The sequence below is a fragment of the Tenrec ecaudatus genome, chromosome 7 (assembly GCF_050624435.1).
Source record: "Tenrec ecaudatus isolate mTenEca1 chromosome 7, mTenEca1.hap1, whole genome shotgun sequence".
Classification (NCBI taxonomy): Eukaryota; Metazoa; Chordata; class Mammalia; order Afrosoricida; family Tenrecidae; genus Tenrec; species Tenrec ecaudatus.
The window spans coordinates 166,057,192-166,072,813 of NC_134536.1; the positions used below are offsets into that span (position 1 = coordinate 166,057,192).

The 15,622-nt window shown below is 51.3% G+C and overlaps 1 protein-coding gene and 1 long non-coding RNA gene across 4 annotated transcripts in view; one reads left to right on the forward strand and one right to left on the reverse strand.

The window, feature by feature from the left end:
- SCUBE3 (signal peptide, CUB domain and EGF like domain containing 3) overlaps positions 1-8,369 on the forward strand; it is a 36,583-nt gene extending 28,214 nt beyond the window's left edge. For all 3 annotated transcript variants that reach the window (XM_075555510.1, XM_075555512.1, XM_075555511.1), the window contains 5 exons: positions 1,772-1,933; positions 2,314-2,511; positions 2,889-3,041; positions 3,163-3,242; positions 4,516-8,369. In XM_075555510.1, the coding sequence (XP_075411625.1) occupies positions 1,772-1,933; positions 2,314-2,511; positions 2,889-3,041; positions 3,163-3,242; positions 4,516-4,665 (743 nt within the window). In that variant the 3' untranslated portion in view covers positions 4,666-8,369. The remainder of the gene's footprint in view (positions 1-1,771; positions 1,934-2,313; positions 2,512-2,888; positions 3,042-3,162; positions 3,243-4,515) is intronic.
- LOC142453828 (uncharacterized) lies at positions 98-15,541 on the reverse strand. The gene is made up of 2 exons (XR_012785418.1): positions 15,208-15,541; positions 98-1,179 (listed from the first exon to the last, which is right to left on the reverse strand). It is a non-coding gene; the product is annotated as an uncharacterized LOC142453828 (long non-coding RNA).
- Between the last annotated feature and the right edge of the window lie 81 nt (positions 15,542-15,622).

Below are 15,622 nucleotides of genomic sequence, written 5' to 3' on the forward strand. Positions count from 1 at the left end.
CAGCCCATCAATCCCCCCAAACTCTCCACGGTGCTGGAACAGACCTGAGTACAGGGGAACTTTGAAATACTCAGGGGGAAAAAAATGAGATTCAAAGAACAAGAAATTGTAAATTTTATTAACAGATGTTCCATCAAGTTCAAGATACTTCTGTAAGCAATGACACCTACTATGTAGTCTAAAGAACTAGGGGTCCTGGGAACCTAACCATGCCAGTGCAGTCGTGTCTTACATTAACTAAAGGAAGAGGGGTGCTTTCTAAGTGGTTTTTAAGATTGGGAAACAAGCATGCAGAGGAGTCCTGATGACTGTAGGGGAGCGGTGCCTGGTGATTTCCCAGTGGAAGGCTCGTCAGGTTGCCTGTGTGCGATGAGAGGACTGCGCAGGAGCAGCGTTGCTGTGGAGAAGGACACTCTGGGGATGTTTTCCTGGCTGTTGTTCTGGTAAAGCTTTGGCAGGCTTTCCAAATAAGGTGATGTCGTCGTTCTCTGGCTCTCCAGAAAGTCAACAAGCAAAAACACCCAGAGCACCCCAAAAAAGATGACCACGAGCTTCAGTTTTGCTTTGACTAGACTACCACCACCTCTTGGTAGCCGTTCCTTTGTGCTCTGTCTTTGGGTTTTACGGGGAAAGCCATGTTTCCTCTCCCGTTCTTCAGAGCACTGCTTCAGGGTCTTGCTCCCACTTGTTTAAGATTTCCACGGAAAGCCCTGCTTGTGACTGCAGCTGCTCTGGGTGCAACACTTTAGGCACCCATCCAATGGAAAGCTTGCTCAACTTTAATTTTTCAGTCAGAATTGTGTAAGCCGAACCAACGGAGATGCCTATGGTGTTGGCTATTGTCTCGGCTGTTAACCTTCGGTCCTCTTCGATGAGGGCGCGGACAAGATTAATTTTCTCCTCACAGATTGAAGTGGGTGGTCTGCCACTGTGGGCTTGATCTTCGACATCATCTCGTCCCTTCTTAAAGCGAGTTATCCATTTGTAGACTGCCGATTTCTTTGGGGCAGTGTCCCCATAAACTTTGCGTAAGGCTTCGATGATTTCACCATTCTTCCACCCAAGCTTCACCATAAATTTGATGTTTGTTCTTGCTTCAATTCGGTTCGGGTTCATGTTGTTCTGATAGGGGCTCTTTCCAAACTGCTGTTTTATTCTTCTTAGTGCCGCTACCTAGATCTGTCCAGACATTTTACAACAAGTTAGTACAACTTCATATTGGTGCAGAAAAGTTTTTAGCATAGAATTTTCAAAATGTGTATTTCCATGAACTTTGATTAAAAGGCCCCTTGGATGTTACCAGGAGGCCTTGTGGTGTGGCGGTTACACGTTGGGCTGCTATCTGCATGGCGGGCAGGAGGAAACCCACAGGGGGTCGCTGAGTCAGCGCAGATGTGAGAGGAGCAGCGGGTTTGGGTTTTGGTGGGTGTTACCAGACCCCACACCAGGGAGAGCCCAGATGCCAGCTACCGCCCTGTGGACAGAACCCATCCTGGCTTGCCACCAGTGCCAAGCCCGGGAACAGAGAATCACAAACAGCCCCAGCTAGCCCTCTGTAAAGAAAACGGGTACCCATCCCCTGTACTAACTGAAGCTGATTGCTCCCTGGGCTTGACAAACTGATGTGGCTTGTGAAAGGGTGTGACTTTGGAAAGAACTTTGGTATTTTTGATCTGACTGGCCACGGTAGGTGTGCCCTGCCCAGTCTACATACACTCTGGGACTCCCACCTGGCCACCACCCTAGACCCTGGCTTTCCCCTTCCCTGCAGTCCAATGTTCTCCTGGGCATTACTACAACACCAGCATCCACCGCTGCATCCGCTGTGCCATGGGCTCCTACCAGCCTGACTTCCGCCAGAACTTCTGCACCCGCTGCCCAGGCAACACAAGCACCGACTTTGATGGCTCCACCAGTGTGGCCCAGTGCAAGAGTATGTGGCAGGCAGGCTGTGGAAAGGGGGTGGAGAGGCGTGGGAGCAGAGGGCAGGGGAAGGAAGGGCTGGGGGTGGATGGGCGGGAGAAGGTCCCACCTCTCCCCTGAGCCCCCCATTCTGAAGGACAAGTTAGTGTAAGCGCTAGACTGGGCCCTGCAGCAGTAATCCGTCTGGAGCTAGGTACTGGGGGAGGAAGAGAAGGTGAGCTGAGAAGGGGCAGAGCAGGCAGGAGGAAAGGCAGTCAGCTAAATAGGACGATGGCTGCCCTCACCCCACCCCACCAGCTAACTTCCCCTGCACAACTCTTCAATCTCCCCACTGACTTCCGCTCTGACTTCCTGTCTGTCTCTCCCTCTCCCCATCGGGTTTGGCTGCAGATCGTCAGTGTGGTGGGGAGCTGGGTGAGTTCACTGGCTATATTGAATCCCCCAACTATCCTGGCAACTACCCAGCCAGTGTGGAGTGCGTCTGGAACATCAACCCCCCTCCCAAGCGCAAGATCCTGATTGTGGTGCCCGAGATCTTCCTGCCATCTGAGGATGAGTGCGGGGACGTCCTCGTCATGAGAAAGAACTGTGGGTGGCCGCAGGGCTGGGGGAGTGGGGACGGTGGTGCTGGAGGGCGGGAGTGAGGCAGATGGGCACTGATCCCCGAGAGCATTGGAAGGAGACACAGCGGCCAAGGGAAAGGGCTTGTGGCGGGACAGCAGAGAAGGAACCCAGCAGTGGGGCTAGCACGCTGATGGTGTCATTTAACACCTGCCTGTGCTAGTATTTTTGCCAGCTCATGAGTTGAATATCAAATCTTACACTGTGTGAGAGCGAGCCCGGGTGTCAGAAGGGAGCCGTAGACCCAAGCCAAGAAGCGAGAGAAAGGGAATGTGTGTGTGCGGTGTGCCATGGGCCGGAGTGGCCTCCCTGCTGCTCTCCTGACCTGCTGATTGTCTCCCCAGCCTCCCCCTCCTCCATTACCACCTACGAGACATGCCAGACCTACGAGCGCCCCATCGCCTTCACGGCCCGCTCCAGGAAGCTCTGGATCAACTTCAAGACGAGCGAGGCCAACAGTGCCCGGGGCTTCCAGATCCCCTATGTTACCTATGACGGTGAGCTGGGGGTGGGGCGAGGAGTAAGAAAGCAGGGGCTCCTGGGTCTTGGGAGAAGCTGGAGTGGGGGTGGATAGGGAGCACCCCACCCTTAAGTCCCTCTTCTTGGTTGGCTTTACAGAGGACTATGAACAGCTGGTAGAAGACATCGTTCGGGATGGCCGGCTCTATGCCTCCGAAAACCACCAAGAGATTTTAAAGGCAAGTGACTAGGAGCGGCAATAATGATTGTGATGTGACACGCGTATTCTCACTGGACAGGCACAGTACCTGGGGAGGAAGGTCCTGTTATCATCCCCACCTCACAGATGAGAACACTGAGGCTCAGAGCCAGAGAACTTGCCCAGTGGGGAAGCTATGATTAGGGCCCAGGCCCCCTTGACTGTAGGCCATCCCTGCCCGCAGAGGCACTTACACTGCCTTACACCCCGAAGGACTTGCAGGAGAAATGGCCCTTTCTCTTCCCAAATCAGACACAGAAAATGCGGCCCAGACACTGCTTTTGCCTAAATCCCTCCCCCCTTCCCTACCTTACCCTGCTCCCCCCACGAAGGAGCCAGCAGACCTCAGGTGGCATTTCTTACAATATATGACTATCTTAGCCTCTTTTCCCGACTGGTGAATGAACTAGACACCCTGAATCTGCTTGATAAAACTGTTCCTAAGAAACTATGACCCTAAGAAACACAGACTCCCCCCTCATGAATTATCACTACATCAAAAAAAAATCTCTTGTAGTCAGATAAAATGAAAACCTTTAATGACAAACACCTCACAATACTTGGAAACTTTTAAGGAATAGAATCTGATGATCGCTGGTTTCAAATAGAAGGGAGGGGGTCCTTCAGCACCTAGCCAGCCCCAGGGAAGAGCTCTCGTCTAGGAGCCAGATCGGCGTTCTTCTGCAGGCCTCTCTGAGGAGAAGAGGCCTGGGTCAGATGTGTCAGAACAGGAAGCGAGCCAGTGTCGCTCAGCAGAAGGAAGCAGGGCTGAGGCGCATGGCAGAGAGGCAGCAGGGGGCAGAGCAAATGCACCGTGAGCGTGAGCTGAGGGAGGGACTGCTGGTCCTCTCTGTGGTGTAAGAAACCCGCCTGGCATGTGAACAGAAGGGCATGATCTGCGGTGAGAATAGAAACGTGACCAGGCAGGGAGCCATCGGTGGCAGGCATTCATGTGAGAGGGCATGGTGGCTGGACCAGGGCTGCAGGTATGGTAACGATGAGGGGGCTCGGCCCCTGGTTGGACCTGGAAGGTGGAGTGGACAGGGCTTCCTGAGCGCTGTGAGCGAGCTTGGGTCAAGGGCTGGGGTTCTGAGCAATGGACGAGGAGGGGTTCTAAAGCAGGCTAGCGTTCGACTCTGGGTGCGCCCCGTTTTGCTCAGTGGCAGGTGCCTGTCAGACACAAGCGGGGATGTTGCACTGGGGCTTGTGCTTCCCCGCCGCCAACTGAGGCTGCTCTGCTGCCCTCTCCACAGGACAAGAAGCTCATCAAGGCTTTCTTTGAGGTGCTGGCCCATCCCCAGAACTACTTCAAGTACACAGAAAAGCACAAGGAGATGCTGCCCAAGTCCTTCATCAAGCTGCTCCGCTCCAAAGTCTCCAGCTTTCTGAGGCCCTACAAATAGTGTCCCCAGATGCACAGACCCCGGTTTTGAAGCTCCCCGACTCCTTGGCCCTCAGAGCCGGCAGCTCCCACCCACAGACAAGGACCTCCTCCCCCTTCTCAGTCTAGGGAGAGAGCGAAATCACTCTGCAGACTGGGTGCTCCCTGTCTCCGGGTTCCTCTCTCACTCTCGGGTTTGCCTCCTTCACCTTGCTCCCTGGAAAAGCCAATCAACAGCTGCTGTTCTTTCCTGAGGAACAGGACCCCACCCCACACAAATTGCCTGTTTCCCCGGCCCACTCGCGCAGGCCTACCCCAGCACCTTGGGGGGTGCTGGAGAACCATACAAGAAATGGGTCGAGTGGGGAGGGGGCAGGCTTCTGCCATTGTAGAGTTGCTACCTTGCTAGTCAGGAGCCCAAACTTCCCGCAGCTGGGGTGATTCTGACAGGCTTCATACCAGCACCCTGGGGCATATGGCCTGGGGGGGGGGGGGGCAGACCACCCACACAGTAGCTCTTCTTGTCTGTACAGCAGTAACAATTCCTCCTCCCCACATGCCCACCTGGCCGCCTGGGGCCTGCCCCTAAGGGCTTCCAGCTGGCCACCCCACTGGGGCAATGGGCAGCAGCTGAGTGAGGGAGAGCAGCAGGCATTACTGTGGGGTCGGTGCCTGAAACCAGGTTTAAAAGCATCGCCAAAAACGAGAGAATGCATCTAAAGGGCTAGACTACAGAAGGATCAACTTGTCTTCCCTGGCCGAGCCACTTCCCACACTCCACCCAAGTGCTCCTGGGGAGCCCTCCTCCCCTTGCTAAGTGCTGTCCCTCGAGAAACGGCTGCTGACCAGAAGCCAGCCTGGGCCTCGCCCCACGGTTGTCGTCCTCTTGTCATCCCAGGTGGCTGATGGGCACCACCAAAGAGGGCCACTCAACAGCCAGCCCAGGGCCGCCTAGCTCCGGCCCCGAGCAGCAGGAGGAAAGTGTGCACACGCGAGCCTTCTGCCCCCTGATAAGTGCAATCATGAGTCTGTATGTGGTCTAGATGCAGGGGGTTTGTCTTCTGGGTTTTTTTTTACCTCCTTCTATTAGAATAACCCTATTTATAGCTGCCCAAGAAAGAAGAGGGTGTTTGGATTGGAAGACCAAAGGTTTTGAATCACGTGAAGCTGGAGTGCTGACGCAGCTAAGGTCTCATTCCTCCACCAGTGACCACCTGACTCCTAGAGCCCTCGGCTGAGGTAAACCAGGGCTGCAGCTCAACGTGTAGGGCAGGAATCCTGGGGATCAAGTGATGGAGCAGGAACACGAGGCCTGGGTTGGCTAAGCCAGTGCTGCCATCCCTGTGCCTCCCATGGACCCGGCGGCGTGAACCTAGCTGATGTGGAGGCCAATGGAACTGGTCAGGGATTCTCTCCCCCAAGTGGAGAACACCTCCACCTTTACCCCGCTGCCTCCTGTCTTCCCCTGACACATGCGCCTCTCCAGCCTACTATGGTGGAATAGGCTCTGGGGAAAGCACCGAGGGATGGGTGTCTCGGGCTGAGTTCAGAATCAAGGCTGTGGGAGCCAAGAATAGGACAGGTACCCAGGTAATGAGACAGGTGGAGGCACTGGGTGTTGGCCAGATTTCGAGCAGTGCCACCACCCACCTGGCTGTCCTTCCCTCTCAGAACTGACTTCGCGCTTAGCTTCCTCCAGTTACTGCCTTTCAGGAAGCTGTGCCCAACCTGATGTGGCACGCTCCACCTTCAGCCCAACTGCCGCCTATAAAATCACTTTCTATCTCCTCTTTCCAGGCCCCCCCAAAAAAAGCAGTAGTGCTAGGCAGTTCAGTCAATGGTACCTCTTACTTCTTAGAGTTCACTCCTAGTGACTGTCTCAGGCTACTGTCCCAAGGGGCTTTAACACTAAGTAAAGGAGCGTGGCCCCACCCACTTCTCATGAGCAGCAGTCACGAGCCCAGCGTCTACCCACTGCCATGGAGTGGATGCCGAAGCACAGTGACCCTGAGAAAGGGTCTGGAATCCTCTGCAGAAACAAGAGACGTTTCATCCCCTCCCAAGCAGTGGCTGGTGGCTTTGAACCTCCAACCTTGTGGTTAGCAGCCCAACATCTTAACTCCTTCAAACAGCCTCAGCAACCTCACTCACACTGTCTGTGTCTGAGTCAGGGCTGTGCTTTAGATATGCAGAATGGCTGCTTACAAGCAGAGGGCAGGGAAATGCCTTTCTTCATCTCTCCACCAGGCACCGGGGATTCCACTCTCCCTGCCATTTCACACCGCTCTGGGAAGGCCCCAAACAAGGTGCTTCCCCATTTATGCCTTCAGGGTCTGGCTTCTGTTGTCTTTTCCTCTTCCATCCCCATGGTTTCACCATGGGATTCACAGAGTTCATGTTAAATGGAGTGAAAGGAGAGTGGAATCTTCCCATGAACTTGAAGCCCCCTGTACACATGCACACTTCTCCAGTTAGCTCGTTTCTGCACGAGTGCTGCAGTGTGGAACGCCCAGGCCACTCAGCTCTCCAGGAGGCTCGTGGAGAGCAGGACAGGACCTGACTGATGTCCACCACATTGAAATGCCATCATCCAAGTTGGGGGTTAAGAAAAAGGGCAGTTCCTGTGGAACCCAAGGGGGACGTTCATCTTGGAGCATCGAGTTAGGGGCTAAGTGGAGTGGAAATGAGGAATCAACACTCAGGGAGTCTCTAGGCCGTCACAGGCCAGACAGAGTAAGAGGTGTTTGGCCAGTGTAGGGAAGCTGTGGTAAATGGGAACCCCTTGAAGACCAGCCCAAGGCCACGCTGTGGACGTGGTCACAGGTCAGGGTGCTGTCCATGACCCTGAGTGCGGGCTCCAAGTGCAGATGACACACTAGAGAGGTGGTTCTTCTCAGCAAGCCGCCAGTCCCTCTTCTCTGCCTCTGCCTGTTAGCAGACCAGGCCTACTCAAACAGAGAACGACGTCGGGACTTGAGCTGCCCTGCCCACCCCACCCCACCCACGACATCCCAGATGCAACACTGGGCTGGGCCTGCTGTGCCGTCCCCAGGGCTTGGTTCTTTTGAGGGGGTGGCTCAGCCTTCTGCTGAGAGTTCAGTGATCCAGTGCTGGCCTTTAGCTTTCACAAACTCAGTCTCTCTGAGAAGAGCTTTGTCTATGTGAGAATTTCCGTACTTGCTGCTTCAGCTCCATCCAGCAGTCTCCCTCAGGGGAGGAGGGAGACACGGAGTGAATGAGGACGGGCAGAAACGAGTGTTGCCCTGTCTGCTTTCCTTCTGGAGCACAATCAGCACAGCGAAGGCCAAACACCGCAGCCGTGCCCTTTGCTGTGGGCTGTCTTACAGGTAGCACACCTTGCCCTTGGGTGTTAGGTGGACTAGGAATACTCTCAAACGCTGTCATTAGAGGGACTAGAACCCCCACTTCCGCTTAGCCGCTTACCTAGACAACACAGAGGGCAGCAGTCCGGACAGCCGGAAGTCCTTACCCTGTGTGGAACTGGCGTTTCGGAGACACGGCATCACCATGTGTGAGGCTTTTAGATTTTGGAATGCAAAAGAAATCTCAAAATACTGTGCATCTGTCCTCTACCGCTGCCAATAGCGTAAACAGCTACACGAGCCACAATAAACAGCAAGTGATGCAGTTTGTAGACGATTTTGCACTTGGGGGAAAAATATGTATCTGAACTTGTAAAAAGAAATGTTTGGATTTTGTATCGTCTTTTTTTTATTATTATTATTAAAACACTAAATGAAACTACGCCGTATTCCTCCATCTGGTAGCCAGGTAAAGCCTTCAGCTGGCGCAGGGCGCCTGCAGGACAGAAGTGCTTTCAGAATCTGAAAAGATGGGCCCCTTTGGTTATGAGAATTCGCCTCGGGGGCCCTGGTGGGTAAGCGGTGCAAACCCACCGCTGCTCCATGCGACATGAGCTCATCTACTCCCATAGAGCGACAGCCTCGGAAATCTGCACAGGGTCACTGTGACTCAGCCTCTACTTGATGGCAACGGTGGGTTCCTCACCCTGCATCCCCCCAGAGCTGGCCGGGACACAGGGTCTCAGACACCTCCCTGATTAAGATGTCCCACGCTAGTGAAACACACATCCTGAGTCACAAAGCCTGTTTTGGTTATTGTTCTTTTTTCTTCTTCCGGTCACCAGTATAGCTTATTCTGGTTATTGTTCTTTAAATGCAGTACACTACTGGCCACCAAATGGTCGAAAACTATTATGCAGATCACTCATTACCACGATCACTACTATGATAGGACCCAGGAGAGGAGTCTCCAAGTCCATCAGTGAATGGTCTCAATATGTCTGCTTAGAGATGATACATGAAACCTTAATTGAGTTTACTATTTACATGATATGGTCACTTAAGAATACGACTTGAGGCCTGATTAAAACATGTTGACTTGCCCTTTGGGCTATACTATAAGGAAGACTAGTGTATTCATTCTACAAACATTTCCTGCGCTCTTGATGCCTGTGAGGCTATCAATCACAGCTGGAAACTAACAGCCATGTTCAAGATCCATACTCACGTAAAATCCTGAAGGCCATCCTACAGAGATTTCCCAACAAGGGCAATCCAGTTCAGTTGGTGTGTAAATAATGTAAATGTATAAACTAATCTAATGCTATTCTGTTTTATATATGAACTTCCCAGGGGTGCGATACTTTTGCATGTACTGACAGAGTCACGCTTGTAGACCTGCGAAGCGGACGGCCATACCCAGGGCCGTCACAACCACAGCCTCCAGGGTCATCTCATTTAATTTCTCTCTTAACTCTCTTTATTCTGCAAACACCATGCTTGTTCCTTACTCCCGACTCAGGTACCGCACTCACTGCCGTCGTCTATTCTGAGCCGCAATGACCCTAAAAAGTCTGTAAATCTTTATAGGAGCAGACACCCTCCCTCTTTCTCACCAGGAAGAGCCCTGGTGATGTAGTGGTTACACATTGGGCTTTGAGCCACATGGTTGGCCGTTCGAAACCACCTCTGGAGGAAAGGCTCAGAAACCCACAGGGGGTTGCTGAGTCAGCATTGACTCGATGGCAATGAGTTTGGTTTGACTTGGCCTCCCAAGGAGCAGGTGGTGGGTTTGAACCACTGACCTTAAGGTTAGCAATCCAACTTACTCAACAGGACCACCAGGGCTCCTTCCTTCCTAGTACACCTCCACTGGAGCCCCCAAACCATGTACTGTCAGGACTGCTCCAAAAGTCTCTAAGGTACATGAAGACGGTCCAAAAGGGCTTTCCAAGGGGTACATAGGGAAGGCAATCCATCTAAGCCAGAGGTTCTCAACCTGTGGGTCATGACCCCTTGAGGGGGTCAAACAACTCTTTCACAGGGGTCACCCAATTCAGAACAGTAACAAAATGACAGTTATGAAGTAGCGAACATGATTTTATGGTTGGGGGGAACCACAACATGAGCAACTGTATTAAAGGGGCGCGGCATTAGGAAGGCTGAGAACCACTGCCCTAAGCTGTGTTTAGGGAATATGTTTGGGGATCCTCAACCTCCACATGAAATCTTTTCTAAAACTAACCTTTTTGAGAACCACTCCGCATTTTCATGCATGGTCTCTACTCCACGGCCCCTTTCACCAAAGTCCCTTCCCCATCCAGGCAGCTTCCCTTCTTTGCTGAGTCTTGATGCTCGGTCCAGGGGGCAAAAACCTGGGGAGTAGTTAGAAAGCGTTCCCCCCCACCCCCTCCCACAAATAATCCTGTTACAGTTGGGCTGAGCAGCATGGTACTCGGGCCACGTTGGGACGACTGGAGATAAGAAAGCATAAAACAGTTTCGTCCATCCTACAATTACTGTCCAAGAACGCATGACTTTTGAGGTAGCGTTCCCAGAAAATAAAGCAAATGCTGGAAAAGGCTTTTTTCACCTGAAGGCAAGCAATCACTTTCAGTTCTCAACACTCACCCCTGAGGCCTGCCATTAGTGGGAAGGAAAAACGCATCTTCTGAAAATCAAAGCAGGAAGTGAATGAACCACTTCCTTCAAATCTCTGGCTACTTCTGGGCTCTGAAACGCTCCAAGACACACTGATGGAGCTGTGAATGGAAATCCACGCGGCTTCTTTCAGAGCAAGCAAGCGGACTTAATACAGTCTGTGATTTCACCTCCGTAAGTGTCTACTTTCTACCTTCTCTTCAAAAAAACAAAAAAACCCAACCGCAGAATCGATGATGCCGCGCATCACTTTCGACCATTAGGGCAGTCATCCAAGAATCACTGGAGGAACTGGTTGGAAACACCGTCCTTCTCAATAAAAAGCCTGTGGTCCAGCTTCTATAGTAAGAATGACAATATGCTCTTGTTGTTTAGTAAACTGCACGCGGTTACTGTAAGGGCCACTCAGTTTAGACGTTTCTGAAGAGGCAATACACTCCAGTCTCTCCAACACGGGTTTCCGAGATTGCGCACCGTAGCAGCCTGCCGTGTGAGGGCAAGTCAGAAAGCACTGCCACAGATCGCGGTAAAATGCTTTGCTATTGCTTCTCAACTCAGCCTCCACGACACACTTCTGAGAGCAATGTTTCCATCGCTTTCAGCCCCCTCCCACCCAGGCCCCATCAGAGACTCCTAGGCTCTTTGACTTACCCCAAGGCAAATGGCAGTTTGGGGATTCCTGAGGGGTTCAAGTCATGTTCTGTGGTTAATGGAAAAGTTATTCCCCAGGTTGCCCCCATATTTCATGCCAAACCTAAGGTGCTGCTTGCTGACACCTGGTCAGTGACTATATACACACTTGGAGGTCAACTGCTTAAAGGTTATCTGCCTGAAGGGCATCAGCCATCTCGAGCAGGCATCCTCAAACTGCGACCCGCCGAGGACATTTACCCGGCCCGCCAGGTGTTTTTGCCCCGTTTGTATTTTCACTTCAAAGTAAGATATGTGCCGTGTGCATAGGAATTTGTTCATAGTTATTTTTTTAAACTACAGTCTGGCCCTCCAACGGGTCTGAGGGACAGTGAACTGGCCCCATTTAAAACGTTTGAGGACCCTGATCTAGAGCAACCAGCCCCTAGTCTGTCCCATCTTTGCAGAGCCCACTCCCGTCTGAGAAGGATAATGGAGCATTCCCCTGGAAGAGAACCCAAAGACACTAAGGTCAAGCCAACTCGGGGATGACCAAGGTTAGGCTGCCATCTTGACTCTAGAATCTGCCCATCTTGTTCGTGTATACCTTCCCGTCAAATGGATGCCCCTAGGGCCTCCCCTCCCTGTTGCTCATATGCCTATTGTACAACCCCTTCCTGTTATGCACGTGGTTAACTGTGATTAGGGGGGCTTGCATGCCTCCTGAGAGTGTATAAGCCTTGGTTGGAGATAGATTCTCTCTCTCTCTGCTCCGGAGGTGAGCATTAGCATGCTTTATCTTGTCTGATGTTGCTTAATTTTACCCCTCAATTACACAACCACCCTTTGGACCCGTTCAATTGTGGGGGCTGGTACCCCCCAATGTTCCTTTCAAAGCTTTGCGGAAGGAACAAGCGCAGGGTGGACATGGTAAGGCTTCTCTGGGAGAAACCCTTGCTACCCTCAATGAGTGGGTGCATTGTCTACCTGGAAACTTCCTCAACAGAACCTTCCTGGTCTCTTCCTCACTGGAGCACTTTTTAATCTGTTTAGTAATCCTTCATGAACATCCCAGGTCTTTATGGAAATAGATAAAAATGACCCCTGTATGATCCAAAAAAACAAACCCCAAAAAATCAATCACCAGAACTTTCTGAACTGATTTTTTTTTTAGTAAGTCATTTTATTGGGGGATCTGACAGCTCTTACAACAATCCATCCATACATCCATTGTATCAAGCAGTGATGATCTCTTGACCTAGAATTAACTGGTCCTGAAGATCCCTCAGAAGCCACGGTTTGATGGGCCTGTTTTGATTGACAGCCACGACTACAGAAACATGTTTTGTGTGGAATAAAGCCATGCCTGTGATACTTTGTGACTTACCTTCATATTAAAATTTTGCATTACATATAATAGTTTGTAATAGAAAATGGGTACTATTTTGCAATGTGCATCAAAAAATTACTGTTGATACTGCATTATGTTAAAAATGTTCTAGTGTACCTGAAAGTATTTCTTTGACTTCTTTATGCACAGAAAAGTACACTATATATTACGACACTTTTGATGTTAGATCTGAACCATATCTAAAGACACAACTTAAAAGAGTCTTAGGAACAGAACTTGTTTGTAATCAATAAAAGACTTTAAAGCACACAAATATACTAATTAGAATAAAATGTGATATCAGAAAAATTAGAAGTTCGGGGGGAGCAGATAGGGAGGGGAAAATAGAGGAGCTGATGCCAGGGGCTTAAGTGGAGAGCAAATGTTTTGAGAATGATGAGGGCAATGAATGTACAGATGTGCTTTATACAACTGATATATGTATGGATTGTGATAAGAGTTGTATGAGCCCAATAAAATGACTGGATGAAGGGAGACGTCAGTCAGGGCAAGATATGACAAAATAATGATTTGTAAATTATCAAGGGCTGATGAGGGAAGGGGTACCGGGTTGGGAGGGGACAAAAAGAGGACCTGTGCCAAGGACTTAAGTGGAGAGCAAATGTTTTGAGAATGATGAGGGCAATGAATGTACAGATGTGCTTTACTCAATTGATGTATGTATGGATTGTGATAAGAGTTGTATGAGTCCCTAATAAAATGATTTAAAAATAAAATAAAATGACGGGGAAAAATAGTTCTCAAAATTATACAAGGTTTCGAATTCCTAAAGAGCCTGCCTGTATATTTAAAAACAGATAATCCCCCGCCACTGAATTGATTCTGATCACAACAATCCTATGCAGGGTTTCCAGGGCTATCAATCTACCACAGAGCGAGCTGTGGTTTCGAACCAACCTGGAAGTTAGCACCCCCACTTTTATCCTACAGCACCACTAGGGCTCCTAAATGGATGATGGCAGAGAGCAAATATTTACAGTATTTGGAGTCTACTGGATACATTTTAGTATGTACTCACTTTATTTTAAATATTTTCAGTAAGCCAGAAGTTCTAACTTCGAAAGCTATTCTAATTTATGAGGGAGAAGTTAGGTACGAGGTAAAAGTTAGGTATTACCTGAAAGATGAACAATAAACCCAAACCAACTCTGTTGCTATCCAGTCAGTTCTGACTCATGGCAACCCTTGGAGAACACAGTTCAATCGCTGTTTCTAGGCTGTAATCCTGACAGTTGGCAACCACGTGTGTCTCCCACAGAGCATCTGGGAGGGTCTGGGGCACCAGCTAAACTGTTAGCAGCCAAGTGCTTAACTTGCACTTTAAAGGAGTATTCGTCCTCCGAAGCATGGGTCAATAATTGTCATTCATCACCGATTTGAACGGAATCGTTAAAACCTCTTACTCCAGAGTGCCACCTCTGGAAAGAATGTGATGTGTTTTTAAACGGAGAGAGGCAGTCTTGAGGTTGAAAAGGTCGCTTTTCAACCTCAAGACTGAAATCAGGTTGTCTGATTTCAGCATATTTAGCTCCCATAGACCCCAGACCCAGTATTTGTCGGTGTCCCTCATCTATGGAAATACTAAATTTCTTTACACTATATTATTTTATTTTGTTGGGGGATAGGGGGTAAATACCAAAAAAAACAGGTGAAAAATTTAAAGTCTAGGGGGGCTAGGTGGGGGGGCGGAGAAAGGGGATCAACTTACAACATCCACAACCACCCCCACCCCCCGGGAGACAGTGGGCAGTGTAAAATATGAAAATAATTTATAAAGTATCAAGGGTTCACGAGGGCGGGAGGATGGGGGAGGGAGAGGGAAAAATGAGGAGCTGATACCAAGGGCTCAAGAAGAAAGAAAATGTTTTGGAAATGTGCTCGATGCAATTGACGTATGGATTGTTATAAGAGCTGTAAGAATCCCTATTAAAATGGTTTAATAACATTAAAAAAATATTTCATAGCGGAAAAAAAATAAAAGGGTAAGGAGGAAATTTCCCCTCACTCCTCCAGGCACGCAGGCCTCCTTCCCTATTGTGTCTGTGTTGTGTTGTTTTAAACCAAAACCTCCCTCGCATTTTCCTTCCGATTAAGAGTAAAACAAAACATTTCACGGGCAAGGGAAGCAGTAAAATGGGTAGGGGCTAGTTTGCTTGTTCACTGCCATGCTCGCTGGCTGGCGCCTGGATTGGGGCTGGTGGAGGGAACCGAGGGCAATCAGGGGGCCCTTCCTCAGGACGCTGGGCGCCCGCTCCTCAATCCCGTCACTTCCATAAGCTACACAGACTTGCAAGGGCTTCCTTCAAAGGCTTGGCTTGCCCACCCCGGGGCGGAGAACGTCCGCGGCCCGCCATCCGCCACCGCCGGCGGCCGGCCAGGAGGAAGCTCGAGGCTCGGAGCTGAGGGGCGATCGGATTGGCAGTCCCCGGGCACGCAGTCAGGACCCCCACCCCCCAGCCCCGGCCCCAGCCGCCAGCCAACAGCTCCCCTCCCAGCCTGCGCCTCCCGCCGGGGCCCGGGTCTGGAAACAAACGCGCACCTCGCCTGCAGGCCGCCGCCGACGTCACGCGGCGTCGATCCCAGCGCCTCGGGCGCCTCCCTGGCTCCCTTCTCCGGTCTCCGGTGCCCGGGAGTCCCTCCCGGGACAGGTAGCGGCCTCCGATTGCTATGACAACGATCCGCCTAGGGCACCCAGACCTAGCGCGGGCCGGGACGTCGTGACGTCACCGCGACGCTCCCCCGGCGCCGGGCCACGCGAGTCGTGCGTCACCCGGCCGGGGAACGAGGCCGAGCTCCGACAGTTCCGTTTCAGGGTCCCGGGGGCGGGGCTGAGAGGCCCCGGAACCGGGATAAGGAGCTCACTCAAAGCGGCGGAGGCGGGGCCGGGGCGGAGCATGCCCTGCATTTTCTATACGGCTTCCGGGGCCGCGCAGCGGCGCGGCGAGAGGCGGGGG